Consider the following 24,686-nt stretch of genomic DNA (forward strand, 5'->3'; position numbering starts at 1 on the left):
CGGGCCTAGGTCCGCAAGGTACAAAACCGTGTTCGTTTCTTTGGCTTGGTCGATACGGCTGTGTGAAGGTCCCCTCATGTGGGACCGCAGCTCATCATCTCCCAGCTTGATCAAGTCAACCTGTGTCCACGGCTAATGTGGATCTATTATGCGACGGGTGAATCACCGACGAAAAATTTTCAGGACGATGTGGTGTCTGTTAACGTGACGTGTGAGTTCTGCAGCGACCAAATGGGTCGTTCAGGGGTGACTCCGTCCCAAAAACCAGCAGGGTTAGACACCTCGCCGACGAAGATAAGCCGGACCGCGCCAGATGTCACGTGTCTTGCGCGTGCGATTCCCCTCGGTAACGATGCTGAGCCGTGAAAGCCAACGGTGGAGAGGAACGACACTTGGCAAGCCAAGAGCAGGCTCGCCGCGTCGTGACAGCCACGTGACGCACGAGCACCCGCCCGCATTCTGGAACCTTCCCCTCCCCAACCCTTTCGCCCTCCTATATTTCGATGCTCCCCCATCTTGCTCCTCGGTCCGTCTGCTCTGTCGACTTTTCTTCCCTTCGTCGTCGTCGTCGTCGTCGTCTGATCACGCGAAGATGTCGGCTTACTGCGGAAAGTACCACGGTAAGCGATCTCTTGTTCCATCCGCTCTCCTTTCTTAGTTGTTTAAACAGATGCGAATCTTTTAGAAAGGCTTTTGATAGATTTCTTGGATGTGCTGATTCCCCTTAATTTACAGATCAAGTCTCATAGATCTGTTCTTTGATCGTTGTTTCGCTACTAATTGTTGTTCGTCTGGATTTAGTTAACGAAGAAAATTTGATCGAAATTTGAGGAATCTTTGATCATGAGCTGTATGGTGATGGGTTCTTAAGATTTTCCATTTCCATTCTTGCTGATGCTACCCGCTAGCACTGTAGGTTACTCGTGATATCATTGTTTCCCCTGTCACTTTCTTATATCAGCAAGTATTTGAGGTTCACGATTGTCATGCATGTTTAGATATACATTACAATCCACCTTCATCAGTGACGATGCATGTGACTTTTTTACATTCATCCGTGACACAGTACTTTACAACTTTAGGATTTTGGTCTCGCTTTAAATCTTAGCCCACGAGATTTTCCATCCAAGTTGCTCTCTCTAGATGACATTTGAATGATCTGCTCCTCAAAGGTGTTTATCACAAGATAGGGAAGTCTACCTTCTGTAACTACTTTGGTAGCCTGTAATGTTACTATCGATTTGGTCCATCATTGAAAGTTCACATCTGGAACTGCTTTGGTAGCCTCTAATTATTGTGCATCAGTTAGGACCTGACCAAATAATTTCGTCCCAAGTTTTATAGTTCTTAATCCTTGACTATTGCGTTTTATTCTCTCAATTCCAATCATTTTTTGTTGTTTTAAGCTTCAGTTCACTGTGTATCTTCGGTAGCACCAATTAATTTGAATTATTTATTTATTATTAACCTCACTGCATTCTTCGTTTTCTCTTTGGTCTTTCTGATCTCTAGAATTTCTTCTTTAATTGATTCATCCAATTTTAATCTACAACTAGGGTGCTTATAGTATAACACTAATAAATGAAAAATTGCAGTATAACACTCGTAGGCGTATAATCATGTTTCAACTGTATTTTCCTTAAGTGTTTTGTGGGCATATTTCCATTTTAAAGGTTATCCTCACAAAATTTTTGCAATATCTACTTGGATGTGGTGTTACATTTGAGAAGGTTGTGTTTAAATAGGCATAAAAACATGGACTTGCAATCCTTCCTGAAGTTAATGGTAGGATGCATGCCAAGATGCAGCCTTGTTTTCTACTAGTGCAAACCCCACAGAAAAAAGTTTTGAGTAGTGTTTAGTTCGTATCCCAATTCTGTTTACGACCAGTTTTTCTAGCTTTGTGCAGTGCCATACTAGAATCCAGCAGCTCTTCCCAGTAGTGGCAATGATGAAGTGAGTTTTAGGGATCAAACTATGATACCTGGGTTATAGCCTTTGAGAATTTTCCTCTATGGATTATCCAAAGAAAAACCTGTGGTCATTACCTCTGTTGACTGTGAAAAGTTGCAGTTTCTTTATAGTTAAGACAAAATTCGCACTTGGAAGTTTTCAATGTGCCTATCATCTATGAGCCTCGCCTTCTGAGTTAGTGGTGAAGTTTGTAATCATATATTCAATGAGATGAGCTGCTTCTCAACGATTGACTGTAAAGTGACTCTTCCCACTTTAAGAGCTACAATGCCAGTCTGTTGATTTCAGTATTTCTATTTCCTTAATTGAGTTAGCTGGTTGATCGCGTTTTTCTTCTTGAAGTGTGATATCTTGGTGCGTTATGAACACCCTGTTTGGCAATAGCTTACTCTTTTGTAGAATTTGATTCTAATATTCAGAAAGTTCCAGCAAAGATAGCAAGTTTTAGAAAGTAATTTGAGGATGCCCGTTCTGAAAATTTGATAGAATGAATTGGTAATTTGAGGATTTTGGAACATTCATATGCAATGCATCACCTTTTATTTGTTTCTTTTATTGCTTGATCGAGATGCACCGTCTAGGACTTCTTTTTAAGTGTTTGTCATTTTTTGTTCTTTTTACCTCGTGTGGATCCTAGCTACTGTCTAATTAAGTCCATCTCGTGTTTTTATGCAGATGAACTCATCAAGAATGCTGCCTACATTGGCACGCCGGGAAGGGGAATTCTTGCAGCTGATGAATCTACTGGTACAATAGGCAAGCGTCTGGCCAGCATCAATGTTGAAAATGTCGAAGCCAACCGTCGAGCACTACGTGAGCTTCTCTTCTGCACCCCTGGTGCCCTCCAGTGCCTCAGCGGTGTGATTCTCTTTGAAGAGACCTTGTACCAGAAGACTGCTTACGGAAAGCCATTTGTCGAGGTCCTGAAGGAAGGAGGTGTCCTCCCTGGCATCAAGGTGGACAAGGGCACCGTGGAACTTGCTGGCACCAATGGTGAGACCACCACTCAAGGGCACGATGACCTCGGCAAGCGCTGTGCCAAATACTACGAGGCAGGTGCTCGATTTGCCAAGTGGCGAGCTGTTCTCAAGATTGCCCCCAACGAGCCATCCCAGCTTGCGATCAATGAGAACGCAAATGGTCTTGCTCGATATGCCATCATATGCCAGGAGAATGGCCTGGTTCCTATTGTGGAGCCAGAGATCCTCGTCGACGGCGCTCATGATATCAATCGTTGCGCCCAAGTGACAGAGAGGGTGCTCGCTGCCTGCTACAAGGCACTAAATGATCACCATGTGCTTCTGGAAGGGTCGCTGTTGAAGCCCAACATGGTGACTCCAGGGTCAGACTCACCCAAGGTGGCACCGAAGGTCGTTGCAGAGTACACCATGCGAGCCCTGCTGAGGACCGTCCCTGTGGCCATGCCGGCCATTGTGTTTCTCTCTGGTGGACAGAGCGAAGAGGAGGCGACTCTGAACCTGAATGCCATGAACCAGCTGAAGGGGAAGAAACCCTGGTCTCTCTCTTTCTCGTTCGGCCGCGCTCTGCAGCAGAGCACGCTGAAGACATGGGCTGGGAAAGAGGAGAACGTGGAGAAGGCAAGGGCTGCCTTCTTCTCGAGGTGCAAGGCCAACTCGGAGGCGACTCTGGGTGCGTACAAGGGAGATGCTACCAAGGGAGAAGGCGTTTCCGAGAGCCTCCATGTGAAGGACTACAGATACTGACCTCCGTTAATCTTAAGGTATGGATGCTGTCTTGGTTAGGTTGTGTTCCTTGCGATTTCTTGTGATGCTTGGGAGTACCTTAGGCTGCACTAGGCAAAGACTTTTGAGGTTTCGTATGTTAAGAACCTGACTGCTTTGTGTCTTTTGGATGCAATGCCTGATATATTTATATTGGTGGTTTCCTGTGTTCTAGTAGTTCCTGCAGATTGCTAAATTGACGATGGAAACTAGAAGCTAGTGCGAGTCATATTTCATCGTCTCTGTTAAATGCTCTCGACACAAGCACTACTCGCACTCCGCAAGCCCTGCAGCGCCCCGAACCGGGAGCATGCACCTGGGTCAGCGGCTGCTGCAGCGAGCATTGCCATAAAGGGGGCTGGGGGACGTTGCGCGTGTTCACCCTGGCCTCATATGAACAAGCACTGCCGCGTGTCCTCGCTCGGCCTACCACTTCTCGTGCTGGCGTCCGACCGAGAAGGGAGATCGCACGCCCAAGCCTGCCCTTGTTGCTTCCATCCTTCGGCCGCCTGCCGTGTCGATGCATCATCGTCATCGTTTCAAAGTTGAAACGATCGTTATGAGTAAGCATTTTTTGTCGGTCAATTCCTCAATTTTCCACTAATTTAAGATTTCCTATCCCATCATATTGTTGACGCAAATGCATCATATCGGAGCTATCAACCACGAATTCACGTCCGCGCCCCACTAATACCACCTAGCATCGGTGAGCTGGAGACCCACCACATCTGATCCTTGCCTTCCGTCCTCATGCCAGCCGCTGCAGCATCCCTCGATGTCCTCGTCCATCGCCCCGCTCTTCCTGGGCCTCTTGTTGGTCACCGTGCCTTTCCTCAAGCACTCGTCCCACTTCTCCTTGCACCTCTTCGTACTACTACTGCTACACCCCACGCACGCCACGGCTGCCGGGACCTCCACCCCAAGGCCACCTTCACCCCTCCTACCCTCACGCGATGGCCATCGCGGAGCCATTGAGTTGTCATCGATCCAAATATTGCCATTTGTCTCCTCTCGACGTCGCGGCTTCAGCTCGCGTCGGCTCATCTTCTCCAGAGCTTGTACGATCGTGGCGTCGCGCGCCTCGCTCCAAGCGCGCTCGCCGGCCCGGATGATGCGCTCTCGGTCGAGCCGCGCTGCCTCTTCCCTTCTCCAGTCTTCTTCCCGGGAGATCCTCGCCAGTTCCATGTGCTCCAGGGTCTTCAGCATCTGGTTCATCCACGTCGCCTGCGCCTCCATCAACCTCTTGATCTGTGCGCCAATGAACTCCTCCACCTTCGACTTCCAACTCTCTCGTCCCGTCTTTATGAGTCTTCCGGTGCTCCCGTCTCCCTCCTCCTCGGTGGACGAGGCCTCGTTGCACTCACCGGAACTCGACAAGCTGATGTTCCAAGAGAGCTTGGGAGCCTTGCAGGCTCCTCGGTCTGCAGCTGGTAGAGTGGCAGCTGCATTGGTAGCATGATCAGAGCATCGTTGATTGATCTCTGTAGCGACAATATTGCTACTCTCTCCATAGAGGGTTTCCAACTGCCTGCAGAACCTGTAGTGCTTCCCATCCTGCCTCCCTGCCTTCCCTTTGGTCTTCTTGTAGTACTTGTACAGGTTCTCCAGCTTCTCTCTGCATTTCTTCCCACTCCTTTGGTATCCATGCTCCTCTGCCATGATCCTGCACTTTGTGGAAGATGGGTTAACATACGATAGCTGAGCAAAACCTTGCCATCATAGTAACATCCGACTCAAGGAGACCTCAACTCCATATACATAGCTATGCTAAGGTAACCTTGACATAGCACGAGATAGTACAAGTACAAAACCCAAGTTTGGAACTCAAGAATGGAAATAGAACAAACACCCCGAGGTTTCATGGAAACGCCACTCATTAAAGGTATCCTCATGCAACCCACCATCAAAAGAAGCTGGTAGTGTACCTGGAGACCTCATCCCACAGTGGACCCCTGCGGGCAGCTTCCCTGAAACTGGAGTCCAACCGGGATCTCACCTCCAAGAGCGTCAGCGTCTCCTGTCTCGGCCACCGCCCTTGGCCCCCACCACCCCCGCCACCGCCAGAGAATTCAAAACATTCCGTTGCCGGCGGCGGCGGAGGCGGAAGACCAACTTCGCTGCCGGTGCCCGGCATGAGCATCCCGTACTGCTCAGGACAGGCCGCGGGGACGAAACTGTAGCCCTGGCCCATGAAAAGCGCCTGGTTGGCGAGCAGGTCGGAGACGGATGTGAATCTGGGCTTCCTCTCGGCGATGAGATCGTGGAGCTCGTGCAAGTCCATCGGACTTCAACACCAATCAGCAAGCGATCAGGCGAGCGAGCGAGGGAGAGAGAGAGCGGGAGAGACGGATCGTGTCGTTCACGAAACGGAAGAAGGCGCAAGCGAGTACGGAAGGACGGAAGGATCCGGGTGGAAGTGGTCCAGGACGGAACCATACGTAAAGTCTGTGCCAATGGCAGGTCTCCACGTGCCGCGGCGATGTGGGTGGAACGACGTGCCGGCGGTTAAAAACACATCGAAATATCATAAATTATCTCATCTCTTAAATTTGTTTAGTCCATATAAATGCTTTCACATTGCATGCAGCATTTTTTTTATTTGATCATATATATATATATATATATATATGATTAATTTTTTTTTTTTTTTTTTTTTTTTTAGATATTTTCCGATCGATACCTCTATTTTATATTTTTTAAACAGTATATAATGTTCTTGATTTGTTAAAGTGTTTTAGTAACTATAATAAAAATACTGTAAAGCTTATTTGAAAGCATGGTAAATAAACTAAATAAATTCATAATTTTAATCAAATTAATTATAAATATAATATTATAATTATCTATGAGCAATGACAATATGCATGATATAGTGTCTGTCACATGTAGCATTTTTTTATTACCCTTATAATGTTTTCAGTATATTAATAAATATTATTAAAAAATACTGTAAAAAATGAAAACACTGCAGTAGTTGAAAACTAGTTAAAAAATAAATATAAATTTTTGAAGAAAAAACTTCCAAGGGGTATTTTGGGTATTTTAAATTAGAGTATTGTTTGGAAAAAATTAAAAGAGGGGTTAATATAAATATTTTCTAAAAAATCGTTCATATATATATATATATATATATATATATTTGATCAATTTCTCATATCACTATTATCTCAAAGAATATAGTAATGATATTATTTTAATTTTATAAGATCAATTGGATTTTGAGATTATAATCTAAACTTTAATTTATAGAAAAATAAATATCGTCGATCTTAAATAGTTAGATTCTATAATTTTGTTATTATTGTTATTAATATAGATCTTTTTGGATAAATTTATAGTAAAATTATGTTATTAAATTTATAAAATATTAAAATATTATATATTTATCTAAAATATATATATTAATATATATATATATATATATATATATATATATATATATATATATATATATATATATATATATATATAATAAAAGGATCGATAACTTAGTTGGTAAATATTTTGACGGATTACCATAAGATCCTGGCCATATATCATTTATAGTTTATTATTTTCCCCTCGATTTCATAAGAAAAATGTGCATAAGAATTGGCAGCCCCACGGTTCGATTCGATGTGAGCTTGAGTTGAACCGGGCCGAACCGGATTTGCGCCCGGCCCATTCGTCAAACTCATAAACTCATACTTTAAACGAAGGCGAGATCTTTGAATCCGAGTTCTTGAATCCCGAAGGGGTTTGAGGTTGGGGCCGAGTTCTTGAATCTCGGCGAGACGATGCACTGGGTTAAAGCCGACGCCTTCGATTTCGGTGGGAATCCGCCCCTTGCTCGGAGGTAATCGATTGCCTCTCTTTCTCTCGCTGTTTTTGTGCGATTTCTTCTTTCTTCTTCGCTTCATTTCCGGTTGATCTCCCTGTGCCGGAGAGTCTCCTCATGCTCTCGTGGATGCAGCGGTCACACGGCCGTCAACGTTGGGAAATCGAAGGTCGTGGTGTTTGGTGGCTTCGCCGACAAAAGATTCTTGGACGATATCGCCGTGTATGATATTGGTATCTTCGCCGTTCTCCCCCGAAAGATTTCTGTGTTTCCTCTGTTCTAATTTTGCACTTTTTCATGCTCGATTAGGACAAAAGCCTTTTGAGATTCTTGATCTTGGTCGTTGATTTGTAACGACAACTCCGATCTTGCCAGTTCCTCCCTCTCCAGCTCACTCTCGTATCAAGAGGGAGATACGGGGAGAGTGAGCAGACATCTTATGGAGAGGGAGGGGATTGAGAAGGTATAGGTGAAGTAGTAAAAGTGTTGGCCAGAAAGAGACGAATTATTGAGGAATAGATAGGGTAATAGTATAGGGTTTATTGAGCTTATGTTATGTTGGAATTGGGTCGATGTTCTTCCCCATCCAAAATCTTATTCCCTCGAATAGCCTCTTCTTAGTAGATGAACAAATAATAATTTGCATAACGTTTTGGTTTGTGCAACTAATAATTAAGGTGAATATTGTTTTTATGTTGCACGTAAAATTTTCTTAACTGATTGCAAGTTTAGAATAGTGCAATTTATTCCTTGCTTAGTCCTCTCTGTCATGTCACTACAATATCATCATCTTATTATTATAATTCATAAGGATAATTAGCAGACTTACATTTTGGTGATTCTTTTAGATTTTGAGAGACTTGGTGAAACTATTTAGAGATTACTAGGACCTACCTTTGAGATAGTTTCTGCTTCCATTGCATTTTAATATAATTTGCATACAAGATGGGATTCATTCTATATATATTGTTTGTGTTCCTCCATGTGGCTATTTTCACCGGCTTAACTTATGATGTAGCTGTTATTAGAAGCTCCTATTAATGTAAACTTGTATTTCCTCGATCTTTTGCAGAAAATAGATTATGGTTTACTCCTGAGTGTACTGGCAGTGGTTCTGATGAGCAAGTAGGGCCCAGTCCCAGAGCGTTCCATGTTGCTGTTGCGATTGACTGCAACATGTTCATCTTTGGGGGCCGTTCTGGTGGCAAAAGGTTTGCATTTTTTCCTTATATTTTTTGTAGATATGTTCACGATTATAAATTATAAATTTATCTAATTATGGGATATATTTGCTTTCCAGAATGGGTGATTTTTGGATGCTTGATACAGGTAGACTCTTTTTACACTGTTTTTTTATGGTCTTTAAGCTCTTTAAAAGGCCCATTTATCTGGAATTTATTATTATTTATTGTCAAATTTGCAGTGACTTGCCATGAAATCAGCACTTTTTCTTGAGATTAGCAATTCGTTAGATGATGGAATTTATGCTTTAATTAAATTTATTCTCGTCTGGTCTTCAGCTGATGTTCTCTATTCAGTGTAGCACACGTCTTTAAAATGCTTGCTTGTCCAATTGTTGCTTTAGATTCCATGTAATTTGTCTCTTTTACAAGTGTTCAGAATATTTTCTATAAGAACATAAGGTCCAACTCTTGTCAACTTTAAAAGTGGCTTTTACATGCTAACATATAGTTATTGATACATGTTACCTGATCCATATGCTGTAAAATGTAAATGTTGAGTTTATTTCTTCTACATGCAGAAATATGGTCATTTCCAGGTTTCTTTTTTCAGTTATAAAATTTTAAATTTCGTATATTTCCAAAACATATTGTTTCATTTTTTAAAGTACTTTTTAAATTTTTTCACAATTAACTTCTACATTTACCTTCCAGATATATGGCAATGGTCAGAACTAACTAGCTATGGTGATTTACCATCTCCAAGGGAGTTTGCTGCTGCTTCAGCAATAGGAAACCGAAAAATTGTCATGTAGGCATTTTTGGTAGCTAGATGCTGGCCAGATTTGTTGACCAATTAACTAAGCTTGTATGACAAATTTTATATGGAAAATTAAATGCAGGTATGGTGGTTGGGATGGTAAAAAGTGGCTTTCAGATGTGTATATCTTGGATACAAGTAACTATGATCCTTTATCTTTTTGCTGCTGTTCAAGTGCTATTTGCTTAACAAAATCTAAAAGTTATAATTATTCTGAAATATGACGTTTTGCCTTCTAATATCGAAGTATCACTTGAGTGGACGGAATTGTCTATTACTGGATCAGTGCCACAGCCTCGGTGTGGACACTCAGCCACCATGGTGGAGAAGCGATTGTTAATTTTTGGTGGAAGAGGTAAATCATTACTTCATGCATTTTTAACTGACATGGTTTTACAACTTATTGAGAGTTATTTTAAATTTTTTGTTCCATATTATATTTATTCATGGTATTAAAATTGGCTTCCACTATTAGTTTTTCGAGAGACAACCATTTCATGGCAATTATTGCACAGGTCTGAGAACAACTCGATTGTAACTTAAGTACTCAAGCATCAGAGATAATTTTTGCTTAATTTGTAGGAACTAGGAAGTCTTGTTTACATTTTTCTTTTTTTCAGGGAAAAATGTCACCAAAAGTTTGTTTTTTTGGAAGCTCCATTAATTTATTGCCACTTAGCTGGAAATTCTTACTACACTGGCCTTTCTGAATCACAATGAGAAGTTATGTTTTCTGATGCGTCTTTGCAGTGTGCTTTTGTATACTTGCATATGTGGAACTTACTATAGATATCCTTAAGATAGTGAAGTTTGCAGTTTATATAATGGATGAATACAGAAACCCTTCATACACAAAGGCATCATATATCTCATATATCATGTTTCTTTTATGTAAATCCAATTAATACTACTTGCAACCTATTCGGCCTCTGCATACGATTATTGACATGATTACTTATCTCATCTTTGACAGGAGGTGGTGGACCTATTATGAGTGATTTGTGGGCCTTGAAAGGTCTTATTGATGAAGGTATATCATCAACAACCTATTTTTTATAAAAACTTAAACAAATTTCACATGGATGCATTGTGTCCTCGACATAATTACTGCATGTTTTGATTGTTAATCTGTAAAAGAATTGTCAACTAGGTATATGTTACATGAATATTCCATGTTTGCTTAGGTTGTCCTTTACGAGGTAAGTTCGGCCTATTGTTTTCATCATGCTGCAGTGCAATTTTCTCCTTAAGCTTCTTGAAACTTTCTCCTTTGGATAATTGGATACTACTTATATAATTGAACATATACTTTAAGTTCTATAGAGGACTTGAATGCATCAGTAAAGAACATGAGCCAATTCAATTTATATTACAATGAGGAAGTTGGGGAGGGGTTCGGTAAATAGATGATGGCCATAGATTGTGAAAACTTTTTCCTTAACTAAGTAGCACTGTGGGTATTTGCAGTTAACCCTGAACAGTGAGAATACAGTCTTGTTTACAGTGATGGCATCCTTGGCATCATTGTTTTAAACGTGTACCTTAAAATCAGGGTTGGGAATCCCTAATACAGCCAAGAATCATCAAATTTTACATCAAGTTAGCAGGTTTTGGTGGCATGAATATATGCATAAAGACATAAACCTGCCTAAAAGATGGGCTTGAAGTTTATATGAAAAGCCTACTTTAGGCTAGTCTTGGTATTTACTTCTAATCATGTTAGATAGACGGGTCTTGGATCAGACACAAACATTATTATGTAAAATATTGTGTAAGCATGCAACAAGGCCATAGATAAAGCGTTGTTCATCTAGCAGGTTACTTACCCTGTTGAGCATATCTTGTAACACAAGAATGTCATGTCTATTACAATGATCACTTCTTGGGACTAGTGAGACGTAGCCTATTTGTTAAATGGGTAATTTTGTGATGTTAAATTATATGTATGACATATTTTTTGATTCAGATGACTATGCGATAGCTATTAGCGTCTAGTATCTTGGTCCAATGTGGACATGGCTTGATCCATCGATCCTCTATTTCATGTCATCACAAATTTTTATACTTGGTATGTGATTCATGTTGTTAGGGTCCCTTGGTGTCGAGACATTAGGTTGAACATATTGAGAGTGAAAAAAATCAGGAAGAGAAAACTTGTTTTTTTGTCGTGATGTTGTTAGGGTCCCTAGGTGAGACAACTAGTATTAGTGGTACAAGGAGAGGTAGAGGTAGGCCACTATATTAGTAACTATAAATAAAGATTTAGATGTTGCCTTTTAGAACTTAGTGACTGCAAAAGATCCACTTATCCAACTCCAAAAAGTTGGGACACTACGACTTCTTGTTGTTGTATAGTCAATAGTGTAAGATGGATCTACTATTTAATCATTTTAGGGTATATGGTTCAAATTGATTATGTTAGTGGGACCGTTTCACATCAGGGTTTTCGTGATAGCTTGTTAATCATTATGAGCAACTAGTAGGGTACTATTTGTTGAGCACAGAGCCATTTATTCCTTGTGATGCACAATGACTTTGCTAGATTTTTTATATTAACCTCTAAACTTATCTATTTGTTGGTAAATTGACTGTATCCTTTTCATTTTTGTTCTGGCGTAGTTGCATTTCACTGATCCCTAACTCTCGTTCTTCTGTAGGATTTATCCAATTTATAGTGTTGAGACTCCAGTTATCAAAATGAAACTCTTTTTGTTATTGCCTGAAGAATGTCAGGCTTGACTTTTGCATGTTTACCATTTCATCACATTTTTGACAAGTTCAGCTCAGTTTGTGCAATATGAGTTTGCAGAACATTTATACAAAAGTTTATAGCTCCCTGAAACACATTTGATTACAGTTTGCAACATATTTCTGACGACTGAAAAATGGTTAAATATGTTATCTAATTTCAAAGTAGTAAGGGAATAGATGGACAAATAATTTGCAGGCAAAAAATATATTGAGGCAAAGTATTTAACATCTGCTATAAGTCATATCAGGTTAGTTCTATTGAGTTCTCTAGCTTCATTTCAATTGTCCGTCATAATTTGTGTATGTTAAGATGCCAAGTGATTTTTTTACTTTAATGTCTGCCTGTACTGCTTACCAATTTTACCTGGTATTGCTTTTGGCCTTGTCGCTATGTTAGACACATTCCCTAAGCTTGATTACCAACTTGTTTGATGTATGATTTAGTATTTCTACGTAAAGGGCTTAAATCGGTTGTTTAAGTTGGTTATATAAAATGTATCATAATTTCGTATACATGTGGTTCAGTATCTATGGGAGACCTTTTTCACAAATATATGTAGTAGAAATGTGTGTTTTACGATAATTTCATGATGCAACATGGCTGTGTCTGACATCTAGTAGTGACATCAACACACCGTTTTCTTGATTACCTAATCAAGCTTATGTATGTTAATGATGTATATGTTAGTATCCTTGACAAACCTCGAGTTATTTTTATATTGGAAATTTCTCCTCTAACTAGGTTCATGTTCCATTTTCATTGTTGAAGAGAACGAGACACCAGGATGGACCCAATTAAAGCTTCCGGGACAAAATCCTTCTCCAAGATGTGGACATACAGTTACTTCAGGAGGGCACTATGTATAATAAATTATAGATGCTCTTTTTCATGCTTCTCACCTATATTCTCTTTTGTTGCTAATTGATATGTATTCATTACGGATGCTGATGTGTGGGCTGCAGTTGAGATGTTAGCTTGGATTTGTGTAACTTCAAACATCTTTTGTCTGGCCTTCCATGTTTCACTTATAGGGCAAAGAGAGGGATATCCAATCAACTAATATGTGTTAATTAGGGCCTTTATATCTGCATGCAAATGAACGGTGGTTTGAAAGCCCCTAAGTCCCTACCGTATCACAAGATCTGCATCCAAATTTTTATGCAGTATTTGCACCTCCTGATACTTATCTACACAGAATTTGCATGTTGTTGCTCGACAACTTTGTGATATCCTTCCTATGAGCAATTTTTTTTTGAAAAAATCATTTAAGAAGCTAAACTTGATATAGCTTCCTGGACTTCACATAGCAACATGCCCACACCCTATGAATGCACTAACAGTATAAGTTTAATGCATTTATGTCTGATCACACGTAAGGACTAGTGGTGCTCATGTACTGTACTGCCATACAACATATGCTGTGTACCATAATGCGTGGATTTGGTGCATGAAAAACTGTGTACACCTGTTGTGCGTAACATGGTGCTCATAAGTAGCACAATGCACTCACAGGAATACATGGCACATGTTTTAGATATTCCTCAGGTTGTTCATCATATTAATTGTCAAACACTCAGCATAAAGAAAATTTTAATAAACATATGGTTGACAAATATAAAGTCCTCTATTTTAAACTTGCTGTTTCTTAGATCAAGTTTGTGATTTTTGTTGAAAGATGTCACTGTCTTGTGACTACTAAAATAAGCTGGCATATTCCAAATTAAGTACTTGTTTTTCTTGTAGTGATATACTTTCTGTTGATGCCGAGATGCTAAGATTCAGATAGAGTATGTTAGAAAGATATGAAGATGAAATGACAAGCGAAAAGTTTGTCCATGGAGTATTTTGTATGATATTTTTTTGCTAAATAATTTGGTAGAATCTTAATTGTAACACAACAAAATTCTTGACATTTCTTTCAATGATGCCTTTTCTCTCATGGTAAGCATGTAGTTCTTTCGTATTTCCAAGATCTTAATTCACAATGCTATAAAATTTCTGAGCATTTCTTTTGCAGCACGCCACTACCACAAACTTTCAAGGCTTATTCATATTTTCAGTATCTATCAATTCAATGCTAATTACTGGTATTGATTCTTTGTGGTGGTTATACTTATTTCACATAATTTAATCCAGAAACAGAAAATATAAAGAAACTTATTTCACATAATTCAACCTAGAAACAGGGAATATGGAGAAAATAAAACAAATGATAGAAGACCTTGTGCAGTATTTCTCTTGCCATTAAGTAACTACAGTTCTTTTCTAACAAATAACTACAGTTTTTAGTGACATTAAGTAATGACTTCTGGATCCATTTCTTTGTTTTGTCTGCTTGAGTTTAGATGGCTTGAATCTTTGCTTTTAGTGATTTCTAGATCCCTTTCTTGCTTGTCTGACGTTTGACAGGTGATACTTATAATTTCTTATATTCTTATTATCCAACTTCCTCATCTTGATAAACAGTCTTGTGTACTCAGCTGTTATTGTTTGGTGGGCATGGTACTGGAGGCTGGCTGAGTCGATATGACATCTATCACAATGACTGCATCGTTTTGGACAGAGGTATGCATGTATGTTGGAACACTTCTATTTAAGAAATATCATTGTCTTGCAAGGGCAGTATGTTGTTTAGCTTTTATTTCACATGGGATGTTTCGATTTCAGTACATATGTTCATCATGATGTCGCAGAGAAGGTGCAATTACCTGTTACTTTACTGTGATAACATATTTTTTTCCCTCCTGGACCTTGTCCATATAATTTCTGGTTGTGGTTTCTCAATGGATTTTAAACTGTTGTTCAGAACATCTATCCACTCTATAGGTTTCAGAAAGTTATGTTTTTGGAGCTAGGCAATCAAGCTGTACCTCAATTCAGATAGCTTCCTCTCTTGACTTTCTCTTTTAAGCCTTTATCATGGTGCACATTATTCTTAAAAAAAGGTTTATTTTACTTGTATTTATTTAGTCAGTTTTTCTTCAAATGCTTAAACTCCTGGCTTTTTAAGACCATAATCACATGAATTTAATTTGCAGACCTGTAGATATCTATATATTAATTCCGTGATCAACCTCTAACATGGATGCTTGATGATCTTTTAATGCGTCTTGTAATATAATTCTACTGTTAACAGTCTCTGTTCAGTGGAAGCGCCTGGCCACTAGCAATGATCCTCCTGCAGCTCGTGCATATCATTCTATGACTTCTATAGGTTCTCGTTATCTCTTATTTGGTGGATTTGATGGAAAAACCACATTTGGTGATTTATGGTGGCTTGTCCCAGAAGGTATTACTATCTGAATGTGGATCAACAGTTTTCTTTTTTTTCAAGTGACAATAGACCGTTTCTACTTGGAAATGTTTTTCTCAAGTTGAAAGGACAACTTTGTAGGTGTAAGAGTTATTACACTCACTTCTATTTGCTTCTTTCTGTAGATGATCCTATTGCAAAGCGATTCCCCTCCATACCAAGTGCACCTCCTGAAAGTCAATCTGTCACAGTGTCAGATGGTTTAGCTGAGTCATCATTAAAGGTAATATGAATCTTGCAACACAGATGACCAGTGTTGAAGCATCTTGTTTATTTTTGTGCTTCATGAAGTGTTGTTTAGTGTTTTTGTACTTTAAAAAGTTAATTAAATCTTGGAAGACACTGCAATCTTATGTTACTGCAAAACTATGCAATTTTTTTGATCTTTTGCAGGAAAACCAGAACGAACAATCTCCATTAGTTGAGTTACAAAAGAGGTTAGGAATCATGATTTCTTCTTCGAACTTTCAGGTACATAATATTAATGAACTATATGATAAAGGACTTCTAGTTTAGATTGGGTGGAGAGTCAGCATTTTAATTTATTCTTCTAAAAGTTAGGTAAATCTTGTTGATGAAGTAGATGACAAAGAACTGTTTGAATTATCATCAAGGCTGGCTGGAGAATCATTGCCTACCAGGGATCATTTAGCATGCATTCAGGTGATTTTTAGCTTTATTAGGTGAGTTTTTATTTTCATCCTTTTATGTGTGGGATTAAGTTACTAGTTTGGAAAATCAGGCCCTCCGTGACCGTTGGAAAAAATCAAGCGCAAGTTCAATCCAGCTGCAGGAGCTAGGGCCATTGCTGCGTGATTATCAACGTCTTATAATTCATCACCTGTAAGTTTTTTCTTGATTACCTGATTCTCTGTGTTCCTTTAGCAAGGATATATTGTTTCTTTTCCTTCTAGGCTAAACACAAGGATAGTGAATTACCAAATGTAGCTTGTCTGGTCTCTGACCAATCATCAGTATTTAGAATTTTTATATGTTCAAGTGATATAAGATATGGCTGAGTATAGAAACTTTTAGCTTCTTATCAGATATTTTCATTATACTGTATACATATTGCTGCTATTTTGCTTTCTTCTTAGTTTTGTTTATTCTTAAATTCTAAAGTTGGATCTAGTACTTAGATGCTTTTTCTTTTACACTTTTAAGTTCTCTAACAACCAAGACCATTGATTGCCAGATTTACTATTTTTTATATTTGTTGACCTAGATTTGGAGGATTGCTGCTTTGCTTTTATCTATATAAATTCTGTTGAGAAGATTCTCTGTGATGTCACGGACTTAGCTGGTTTTGCCTAAGTCGTGCGGCACCCTTGCGTGTCCATCCGCAAAGATCAGCCTCCCCGAAACCTCCCATGGTCCCTTAGGACCTACAAAAGAGAAAACGGGTTAGAGAAAACGCCTCACTCGGGATCCACAAGTAAACATTTTCGAAAACACTTCATAAACAATACAAATTACAAACAGACTTTACAAGTTCTGAACGGTTGCATAACAAATGGTCAAAATGGTCCACTACAGATCGAATTCTCTCACAAGTGTCCACATGACACAACCTTTATTTACAAGCTTAAAACGGCCACCAAACCCAACTAAAATGGGGTTGTTAAGCCTTCGACCATCCCTCTTCATGCTGTGCAAAGCATGAACAAACCAAAAGACATGGACATACATAAGCATTACATTAAACATTATGTTTAAAATTTTGTCCGTGACAGTGAGGTTATGATATTTTAACCCAACATTAGTAGAACTTCTGAAAGCTAATTTGTTGTCACCATCTCTTCAATTGTTTTAACTCAGTGATTTTTTGACGGTTTCTTGCAACTGAACTTCTGCAGAGAAAACCTTAGATCTGATGGGCCATCCACCATATCCAATCTCACCGGACAAAAGGTTCACCGTTATTTCCATTTGAAAAGTGCTTCTCAGGTATAGATAGGTTCATTTCTCTTTCTTCTACTGCCATTTGCATTGGAATTTTCTTTTCTTGAAGCAGTCACCAATGCATAGTACTGGATATCTTAGGGACTGATGTGGGAATATATTGTTCCTAGTAATGCATTTATTGAGATTTTATCCATTTAATACTTTTTTGGTATGACTGCCAAATTTGTTTTTATTTATTGGTTTTGTTAGCTGTTTGATTTGATGTATTTTTAAATGTTTCTACCATCTTTTACTACTACAAGCTCCTCTTAGAGCACTAACTAATTATCACGTTTAATACTGTTTATAAATTGATTGGCAAATGTAAGAATGCAGTAACTGGTGCTGGAATTAACTTAAAAAATCATATTAACTTGCTAGATGGCTTCTGACATAGCAAACTGTTGCACTTGCAAATTCTGTGGTGTTACTTCTCATGGAGTCCAATTTTTGCTTATGCCACAGTATATTTTTAATCATGCATTAAGAATCAGATGCCACTATAATCAGAACTCCTTTTTCTAATCCATTTTTATGTGGCATATAAGGCACCAATGCTGGATTCACTCTATTTTCCTGAATGCCTATATTTAAAAGTAATCTCCAGAAACTAGTAAACTACTGAATCTTCTGACCATTTCATGAAATTTAGATTAATCCTACCAAATGGTTTTCATCTTAACCATAATAGCTAGTTTTGTTTGTGGAATTGCTCAAGGATATAAATACCACTCCGATGCTAGTTTTGACAGGCTATCAGATTGTTATGGCGCCAGTCTACTAGGTAGTATACTGATATGTACAACCTGGTACCACTGAAGAAGGGGAAAAAAAAAAAAAACCCTAATCTGACCATACTGGTTCCTTGTTGGACCAGTGAATACAAGTTGATTTGCACTGGTCCAACCAGTATTTGAAACTTTGGCACTGAAATGTCGCCTTTTAATGAGAAGATACTATCTGTACCTGTATAGGATGAATGAGCTTTTGTCAGATTGCATGCGGACACTGATACTACAGAAATAAGATATTTTGTTTTAGTTCACGTAAAAACAGGAGTGCCCTTGCAAGGATTCAGAAGATGTATTATTGATTGAGAGTGTCTAAAAGGAGGGGATGAAATATTGTGGAGAACAGAAGCATGAGATACCACGTAGGACTTGAGCTTTCAGCAAAGGTTGAAGTGCCTTGAGTTTAATGATTTCCTAAAAATCGATAACTAATTTCTGATTAGCCATGGAAAAACTTGATCAAGGTCATGCTTTTGTACTAGTGACATGTTGCGATATTTATTTTCGGTAGCTTGTGGATTCAGATGTCATTAGTTATGGCAGTTGCTAATATGATGTGTAAATTCTTTCAGTTGCGTATGGATGACATTCCCAAGCTACTGGATGAGTATAAATGCTTAGTCTCGTGAATTGGAATGTAACTTTGTGATCGTCACATAGACAAGGTAATTCAGATTACTTAATGAGCAATTTTTAACATAAATAGCTATATGAGTCTGAACTAATCTATGTATGATTCGTGGTGCTACCTTCAGGCTTCTATCCAGATTTGGATGTGTCACTCGACCTATCCGTGTCATATCTCCGGTTTGCTGACCGCAGTAACTTCTCCAGCCATCCATGGAGTAGATCCCCTTATATTTTTCTTGATCATTTCTTGAACATTAGTCAGTGAGATGGAAAGGATTCTTTATTACCCCATTTCTTTCCTATTTAACTCCTTTTTCATCTCTAAGTTATCAATGCTACCCAAATCATTTACTGGACATCTTTTTGTATGATAAGATTTTGGATAAGATTTAATTAATGTATTGGCTACTTGTAAGTCCAGCTTATGTTTTTTAGCTCTAATATAGCCTGTGTGGATGAACGGCTCTTTTCCGAAGGTGAAAGCGCTTAGCAAAATGAATTCGTGATTTTTTTTATGGCAGTTTGCCCCTTTTTCTTTTCACTGAAAGCACGTCACAAGGCTGGCAAATGTGTCTGTTAGTATGAAACATCATAATTTAGTGCTCGAAAGTTACTTAATCCTTTCTGGCCTGCCCGTATTGCATGCAGGATATCAAACGTACTATACTGTGCTATACTATACGCTGTTCAATAGGGTAGATGATATTGGTCTTCGTGCTTTTTATATATTTTTACAATTTTTCGTAGTTTATTATTATTATTATTATTATTATTATTTTTTCCTGAAATCTTGTGTTGCCTTTATATGCATGCATGCATGCTTGTTAGTTCCCTAAAAAGTGTTTCTTATAAAAAAAGAATTGTACATGGCTATATGTTTGCTGCTGTAAACCAGGGGACCCCTGAAGCAGTTAGTTCCCTGCCTGACTGCCTGCCTCTGGATTCCGTCCCTGGGTCGGAAGCAGAGTGCAAATCGCTTGCATAACAAACAGAGATAGAAGAAGTGTCAAATCAACATCAGCTAGTAACCAATGGGTGCAAAGAGATGCTGGGACGTGGATGGGATCTTCCCGATCCCCAACCAAAGTCGAGAAGCCTCTTGGCACCCACAGTGAGAGTGAGAGAGAGAGACGCTGTGGTGGCCCCTTGCCAAGCATCTCCCTCTCTCGAGCAAGTGTCGATCGATGGTGGTGGGGAAGGAGCAGCATGTGAGGGCCCCGCAGAACAAGAGTTCCCTTGCCTACTCGGCAGGCCTCCCGGTGAGTTGCTTTTGGATGTCTGTCCGTCTCGTCGTGTCATGTTTCCCCTCCTACCGTTCCTTCATGCCTTCCTCTGTATCGAACCGCAGACACAACCTGCTGCTGCTGCTGCTGCTGCTGCTGACGAGTGGTAAGTGTCCACGCATTATCACCTCACTTACTGCGTCGTCTAGTCGGTGGTACAATTACCCCCCCCCCCCCCCCCCACACACACACACACACAGATTAGTAGTATAAGCCTCCTTTTTATGATTATTTATTTCTTTTACAGTTTTGATCCTCCTATTTCTTTTTTTTTTTTTTTTTTTTTGTCCCCAACGCTAACAAAACAACGGCCTATCTTAAATACGTGCAGGTGCACAGCAGATGAGGCGGTGGGTGGAGGAGTTCTACCACGAAGCCATTTGATCGATCGTCCTCGTGTAAGTGACCTCTCGCGTCATACTAATATACAGGGCGACCGGTTCTGATCTGGCTGGACTCGAGGGAAAAAAAAAAAAAGAAGGCGTAGTGGTGATCTTTCCTCGTACAACAACAACGACGACGACGACGACGACATCGTCATGCGCGTACGCAGAGCTTGCAGACAGCAGCTGCCGCATCATGTGATCCATACCCAGACGGTGTCTTAAAGTGGGCATTCCCTTGGTCGCCAAGATTAATAAGCGAGAGAACTGTTATGTTGGTATCCGCATGCACAAGTAAGTAAAAAAGGAGCAGAAGCGTTAATGAAGCAGGGAGCCAACCTCGCTTTGATAATAATTGAGGCGTTGGCAAGGGGACGAGCAGCCGAGCCAACCTCTCTCTCTCTCTCTCTCTCTCTTACTCCTTGGGATGTGCTTCACGGGACCATCCGAACATGATCGTCTTGTATGAAATGGAGTGCAGAAGACACTCGATGTACTACTGCAGGTCAAACAGTTGTGCTTGGACAAGAAAAGGCAAAAAAAAGGGGGAAGAAAACCTGCATCAGTTAATCGAGTCCCACTGTTGGAGTCATGCCCGGAGCGAAGAGTTTGAAGTCTCATGACGGAGACAGACAGGGACCGGTCCATTGAAGACCCCCTCCATCTCCAGCTACTTACTGCGTGCGCCACGGCAGCCAGCCACCTCCTGACTTTGCTGCTCTCTCCTCCGACCCTCTCGACTCCCGAGGCTTTGCCTTTGTCATAAAGACACACATCCTGTTGCCCCTCTCCCCCTCCTCCAAAGCAACCACAGGTTGTTGGGCAGCAAGGAGAAGTATCCATGTGTCGATCCATCCCATCCCATCCCATCCCATCCATCCATCTTCCCCCACCACCTTCCATGGAGTATTTGTCTGTCTTCCTGTCCTCGTCTTTTAACTCCCATGTGAGACAGCTCTTTTCAGAGCAGCAGCAGTGGTGTGTGTTTTACAGCGTGAGCGGAGTTAAGGTAACTTTGCTTTCCATGAAAGAGGCAGCAGATCTATCACAGACCTCTTCTGAAGCGACAGATCCTCCTCTCCATTGTTGCAGCAAAACTACCTCCGGAACCCCCCCCCCCCCCTCTCCTAACCTTCCACCAAATCAAGCAAAAAGGAGCCGTATAAAGTCCGACCACCGAAGATATAGTGGTGGAAGCAGAGGCATTTCCTTCCTCCTGACTCTCGGTTGTGTCTTCATGGACTCCCATCAATGGCGAGGCCGGCTGCAGTCAGACCGTCAGCCTTCTGCAGGGCTCCCCAAGCTCCAGTTCTTGGATCACCAGCAGTCACCTGCCTCTGCTATCGGTCTGCTTGGACCTGAGCACAACAGCAGCCTCGACAACACGCTCTCTCCATTCCCTAGTAATCCTCTCTTTATGATTTCTAGCTCCCGAGTGTTCTTGGTCGGTCTCTCCCTCGTTTCTCCTTTCGATCGCAGGGATAGGTTATTTCACGTTGGCACAGTGGCAGGAACTGGAGCTGCAAGCTTTGATCTACAAGTACATGATCGCTGGGGTTTCTGTTCCTCTGGAACTTGTTCTACCCATCAAAAGGAGCCTTCTCGGCGCATCCCCATTCTCTCACCGCCCTGAGCTTTACCACCAGCTCCAGCCATCTTGTAACTCCTCGCTCTCTTTCTCCCTCCCTACGCTAGTTATGCACTACTTCGTTTGCTTGTCCTCGACAAAGGATGAGGTCTTCCATCGAACCATAGGATGATCTAGCTAGTGTCCAACATCTCTCTCTGTTACATCGCAGCTTCTGACATGTTTTCACTTGTCATAGAACTTGTTGTTCCATTCTTTAATCCATACAGAAGACTGATTCCATCGATCTATCTATCTATCTATCTATCTATCTATCTTTCTATGTATGTCATGTATATTTTCCAGGGTTGCAGACAGGGTATTGGGGGAGGTGGGTCGTCGACCCTGAGCCCGGGAGATGCAGGAGAACAGACGGAAAGAAGTGGAGATGCTCGAGAGAGGTTGTGGTCGGCCAAAAGTACTGTGAGCGTCATGTCCACCGCGGCCGAAACCGTTCAAGAAAGCATGTGGAAATCCCCACACCGACTTCCACCAATGGCTTCAAAGCTGCCCTTTCCTCGCCTGCAGGCTTGCCCCGAGCGAACCATTTCGATCCGTCTCCATCATTGCCTACGCTCGACATCCTTCCTCTGGATCAGAGGTAGCATCTGCTTCTTTTACTTGAAAGCTGTATCACATTTTGAGCACCGCATGCCTGCCGTAGGCCAGAAATAGTACTTCATTTCTTTCGGACCAAATTTGTTTCTGATATTTAAATCTGCATTCAAAATCATCTTAGTTTATTATTAAGAGGGAGAAGAAGACATGCTAACAGTAGAATTTAACATCTGCAACAATGGCAGATTAAACAACTATAGATCGTCGAAAATGAGGCTGATTTGCTCAGACATGCATATGTTCTTCAAGAAATTGTTGCTGAATTGCATATGAATCCTCTTTGTGCTCGAATAAAGGAAATATGCTTGCTTGAAGGAAAACGATAAGGCAGCTAAAAGCCAAACCGAAGAGAAACTCGTCTGAGACTCTTCGAAATATCCTATCGATCCCTTTGAACCAAATGGTTTGAAGCAGTCGATCCTCGGGTTGTCATCTGAATCATCATTACCACCATCCATTCCTGCTTTTGTCCACAAATCAAAAAAATAAAACTCAAATCGCTTTACAATATTGAAACCGTTTGAATCGCTAACGCAGTTTCCAGACGCAGAGCAGCTAAAGTAAAGCATGAGGGATTGTCTTGAAACTCACCACATTTTATTGACCATTACCTCAACCCTTTTTAAGATTTTTGAATGCGAAGATCGTATTATGGATAATCAGGATTGTTTGCGAAGATATAATTTTCTTCTATTCTATCCTCAAGTGAATTTAGGCGGATAGCATCTAACAAAAGTGTTTTATCAATTTGATCAAGAATCATCCCTCTTCTTCCTGCAAGGTGGTTGATGGAAATGATTGGTTCCATCGGTAGGTGGTTGCAGTGTCATCCTCCTTTCTGTATTGAACTCCAATTTCGTTCCGTAGAATGATGTTCTTCTTGCTCTTTTTTTCAGACAATAAAGTTTGATTCTGGTAATGTTGTTCTTATAGAGATTCAGACAGCAACACAGTTGAAAGGAGCTTCCAAAGCGATCGTTCAAACTTCTGCCTTGGAGACAACAAAGCCGAAGGCTATGTGCTGCAGAAATTCTTTGATGAATGGCCAAAATCCCAGCAAGAGGCCAATGACACAGTTAACTATACCAGCCATCCAGCTTCGGCCACCCACCTCTCTATCTCAATCCCTGGGAACCTGTCGTCGGACTTCTCCCTGAAACTTTCCACAGGCAACGATGCTAAGAAGCCCAGACAAGCGAGCAACAATGACGGCGCTGATGGGCAGCTGGTCTGTTCTAGTAACAACTGGTCAGGATGGGGTCACCATGGGGAGGCCTCCATGGGTGGTCCGCTCGCTGAAGCGCTCCGTTCTTCAGCCTCGACACACTCACCGACGAGCGTCTTGCACAAGCCAAACGGTTCGGTATCTGAGACCAGTGGCATTAGCCCATGAGAAACTAGTATTACCTGATTTCATTTCCTAAAACTTGGCTATGAAAGCTAAGACTGCACCAGACTGATCTCTGCTCTTCGGGTTCGCTGTAGCATATGGTATCCTCTAGAGAGTTGTGGTTTGCATGCAATTAAGGTTCATCCTCTGAGTGTTTATCCAGGTTAGTGGATGTTGGTGGTTATTCTGTACTCTTTACAGTTCTACAGTGTGGTTTTCTGTACTCTTTTATTTCTGCAAGTACTCTATAATGTGTAGTTTCTAAAGTTTCACTTGGACTTAACTTACATGTATAGAGCCCAATAATGTTGCTCATGGTTTGCTGTTTCATCATGAGGTCACTGCAAGCCAGGTTGAAGTCACTCCTGATAACTAAATTCCAATTACATGTTCACCTATTGAGCTTGTAGCCTCTGCATTC

General features: G+C 40.6%; 4 protein-coding genes across 11 annotated transcripts; 3 read left to right on the forward strand and 1 right to left on the reverse strand.

Moving 5' to 3' along the window:
* The first annotated feature begins 461 nt into the window (after positions 1–461).
* On the forward strand, positions 462–4,342 carry LOC135618855 (fructose-bisphosphate aldolase 1, cytoplasmic-like). Of its 3 annotated transcripts, none has more exons than XM_065120178.1 (3): positions 462–620; positions 2,650–3,715; positions 3,892–4,342. In XM_065120178.1, the coding sequence occupies exons 1-2, from the start codon at positions 593–595 to the stop codon at positions 3,696–3,698; spliced, it is 1,077 nt and encodes a 358-aa protein (XP_064976250.1). In that variant the 5' UTR covers positions 462–592; the 3' UTR covers positions 3,699–3,715; positions 3,892–4,342. The 3 variants fall into 3 exon arrangements, with proteins under 3 accessions (XP_064976250.1, XP_064976251.1, XP_064976249.1); XM_065120179.1 differs by having other exon boundaries at positions 3,895–4,342; XM_065120177.1 differs by lacking the exon at positions 3,892–4,342 and having other exon boundaries at positions 2,650–3,890.
* A 61-nt stretch (positions 4,343–4,403) lies between these two features.
* LOC135619495 (trihelix transcription factor PTL-like) lies at positions 4,404–5,997 on the reverse strand. Its single transcript, XM_065121572.1, has 2 exons — positions 5,642–5,997; positions 4,404–5,379 (listed from the first exon to the last, which is right to left on the reverse strand). Exons 1-2 carry the CDS (start codon positions 5,995–5,997, stop codon positions 4,404–4,406), a joined length of 1,332 nt encoding a protein of 443 aa, XP_064977644.1.
* Positions 5,998–7,402: 1,405 nt separating this feature from the next.
* LOC135582368 (protein GLUTELIN PRECURSOR ACCUMULATION 3-like) lies at positions 7,403–19,384 on the forward strand. Of its 3 annotated transcripts, none has more exons than XM_065120181.1 (18): positions 7,403–7,551; positions 7,669–7,766; positions 8,606–8,744; positions 8,834–8,862; positions 9,429–9,525; positions 9,617–9,672; positions 9,782–9,889; positions 10,508–10,564; positions 13,028–13,146; positions 14,767–14,851; positions 15,423–15,575; positions 15,725–15,822; positions 15,993–16,070; positions 16,161–16,262; positions 16,342–16,442; positions 17,456–17,546; positions 18,907–18,999; positions 19,090–19,384. In XM_065120181.1, the coding sequence occupies exons 1-17, from the start codon at positions 7,493–7,495 to the stop codon at positions 18,961–18,963; spliced, it is 1,527 nt and encodes a 508-aa protein (XP_064976253.1). In that variant the 5' UTR covers positions 7,403–7,492; the 3' UTR covers positions 18,964–18,999; positions 19,090–19,384. The 3 variants fall into 3 exon arrangements, with proteins under 3 accessions (XP_064976253.1, XP_064976254.1, XP_064976255.1); XM_065120182.1 differs by having other exon boundaries at positions 13,055–13,146; XM_065120183.1 differs by lacking the exons at positions 17,456–17,546; positions 18,907–18,999; positions 19,090–19,384 and having other exon boundaries at positions 16,183–16,262.
* Positions 19,385–21,133: 1,749 nt separating this feature from the next.
* Positions 21,134–24,580, forward strand: LOC103993579 (growth-regulating factor 3-like). Of its 4 annotated transcripts, XM_018829966.2 has the most exons (5): positions 21,145–21,639; positions 21,723–22,033; positions 22,110–22,289; positions 22,564–22,858; positions 23,809–24,580. In XM_018829966.2, exons 2-5 carry the CDS (start codon positions 21,868–21,870, stop codon positions 24,266–24,268), a joined length of 1,101 nt encoding a protein of 366 aa, XP_018685511.2. In that variant the 5' UTR covers positions 21,145–21,639; positions 21,723–21,867; the 3' UTR covers positions 24,269–24,580. The 4 variants fall into 4 exon arrangements, with proteins under 4 accessions (XP_064976266.1, XP_064976264.1, XP_018685511.2 ...); XM_065120194.1 differs by having other exon boundaries at positions 21,134–22,078; XM_065120192.1 differs by having other exon boundaries at positions 21,136–22,033; positions 22,116–22,289.
* The last annotated feature ends 106 nt before the right edge of the window (positions 24,581–24,686 follow it).

The sequence above is a fragment of the Musa acuminata genome, chromosome BXJ2-8, assembly GCF_036884655.1.
Source record: "Musa acuminata AAA Group cultivar baxijiao chromosome BXJ2-8, Cavendish_Baxijiao_AAA, whole genome shotgun sequence".
NCBI lineage: Eukaryota > Viridiplantae > Streptophyta > Magnoliopsida > Zingiberales > Musaceae > Musa > Musa acuminata.

What these genes read in the sequence shown, in the direction of transcription:
- LOC135619495 (XM_065121572.1), bottom strand. Translation starts at nt 5,997, where the DNA reads ATGGACTTGCACGAGCTCCACGATCTCATCGCCGAGAGGAAGCCCAGA. An exon ending in CTGTGGGATGAGGTCTCCAG is followed by an intron (nt 5,380 to 5,641) that starts GTACACTACCAG and finishes CACAAAGTGCAG; the next exon opens with GATCATGGCAGAGGAGCATG.
- LOC135618855 (XM_065120178.1), top strand. Translation starts at nt 593, where the DNA reads ATGTCGGCTTACTGCGGAAAGTACCACG. An exon ending in TTACTGCGGAAAGTACCACG is followed by an intron (nt 621 to 2,649) that starts GTAAGCGATCTC and finishes GTTTTTATGCAG; the next exon opens with ATGAACTCATCAAGAATGCT.
- LOC103993579 (XM_065120194.1), top strand. Translation starts at nt 21,472, where the DNA reads ATGTGTCGATCCATCCCATCCCATCCCATCCCATCCATCCATCTTCCC. An exon ending in CTCCCGAGTGTTCTTGGTCG is followed by an intron (nt 22,079 to 22,109) that starts GTCTCTCCCTCG and finishes TTTCGATCGCAG; the next exon opens with GGATAGGTTATTTCACGTTG. An exon ending in ATCCTTCCTCTGGATCAGAG is followed by an intron (nt 22,859 to 23,808) that starts GTAGCATCTGCT and finishes TTGTTCTTATAG; the next exon opens with AGATTCAGACAGCAACACAG.
- LOC135582368 (XM_065120181.1), top strand. Translation starts at nt 7,493, where the DNA reads ATGCACTGGGTTAAAGCCGACGCCTTCGATTTCGGTGGGAATCCGCCC. An exon ending in CTGCATCGTTTTGGACAGAG is followed by an intron (nt 14,852 to 15,422) that starts GTATGCATGTAT and finishes TACTGTTAACAG; the next exon opens with TCTCTGTTCAGTGGAAGCGC. An exon ending in ATCATTTAGCATGCATTCAG is followed by an intron (nt 16,263 to 16,341) that starts GTGATTTTTAGC and finishes TTGGAAAATCAG; the next exon opens with GCCCTCCGTGACCGTTGGAA.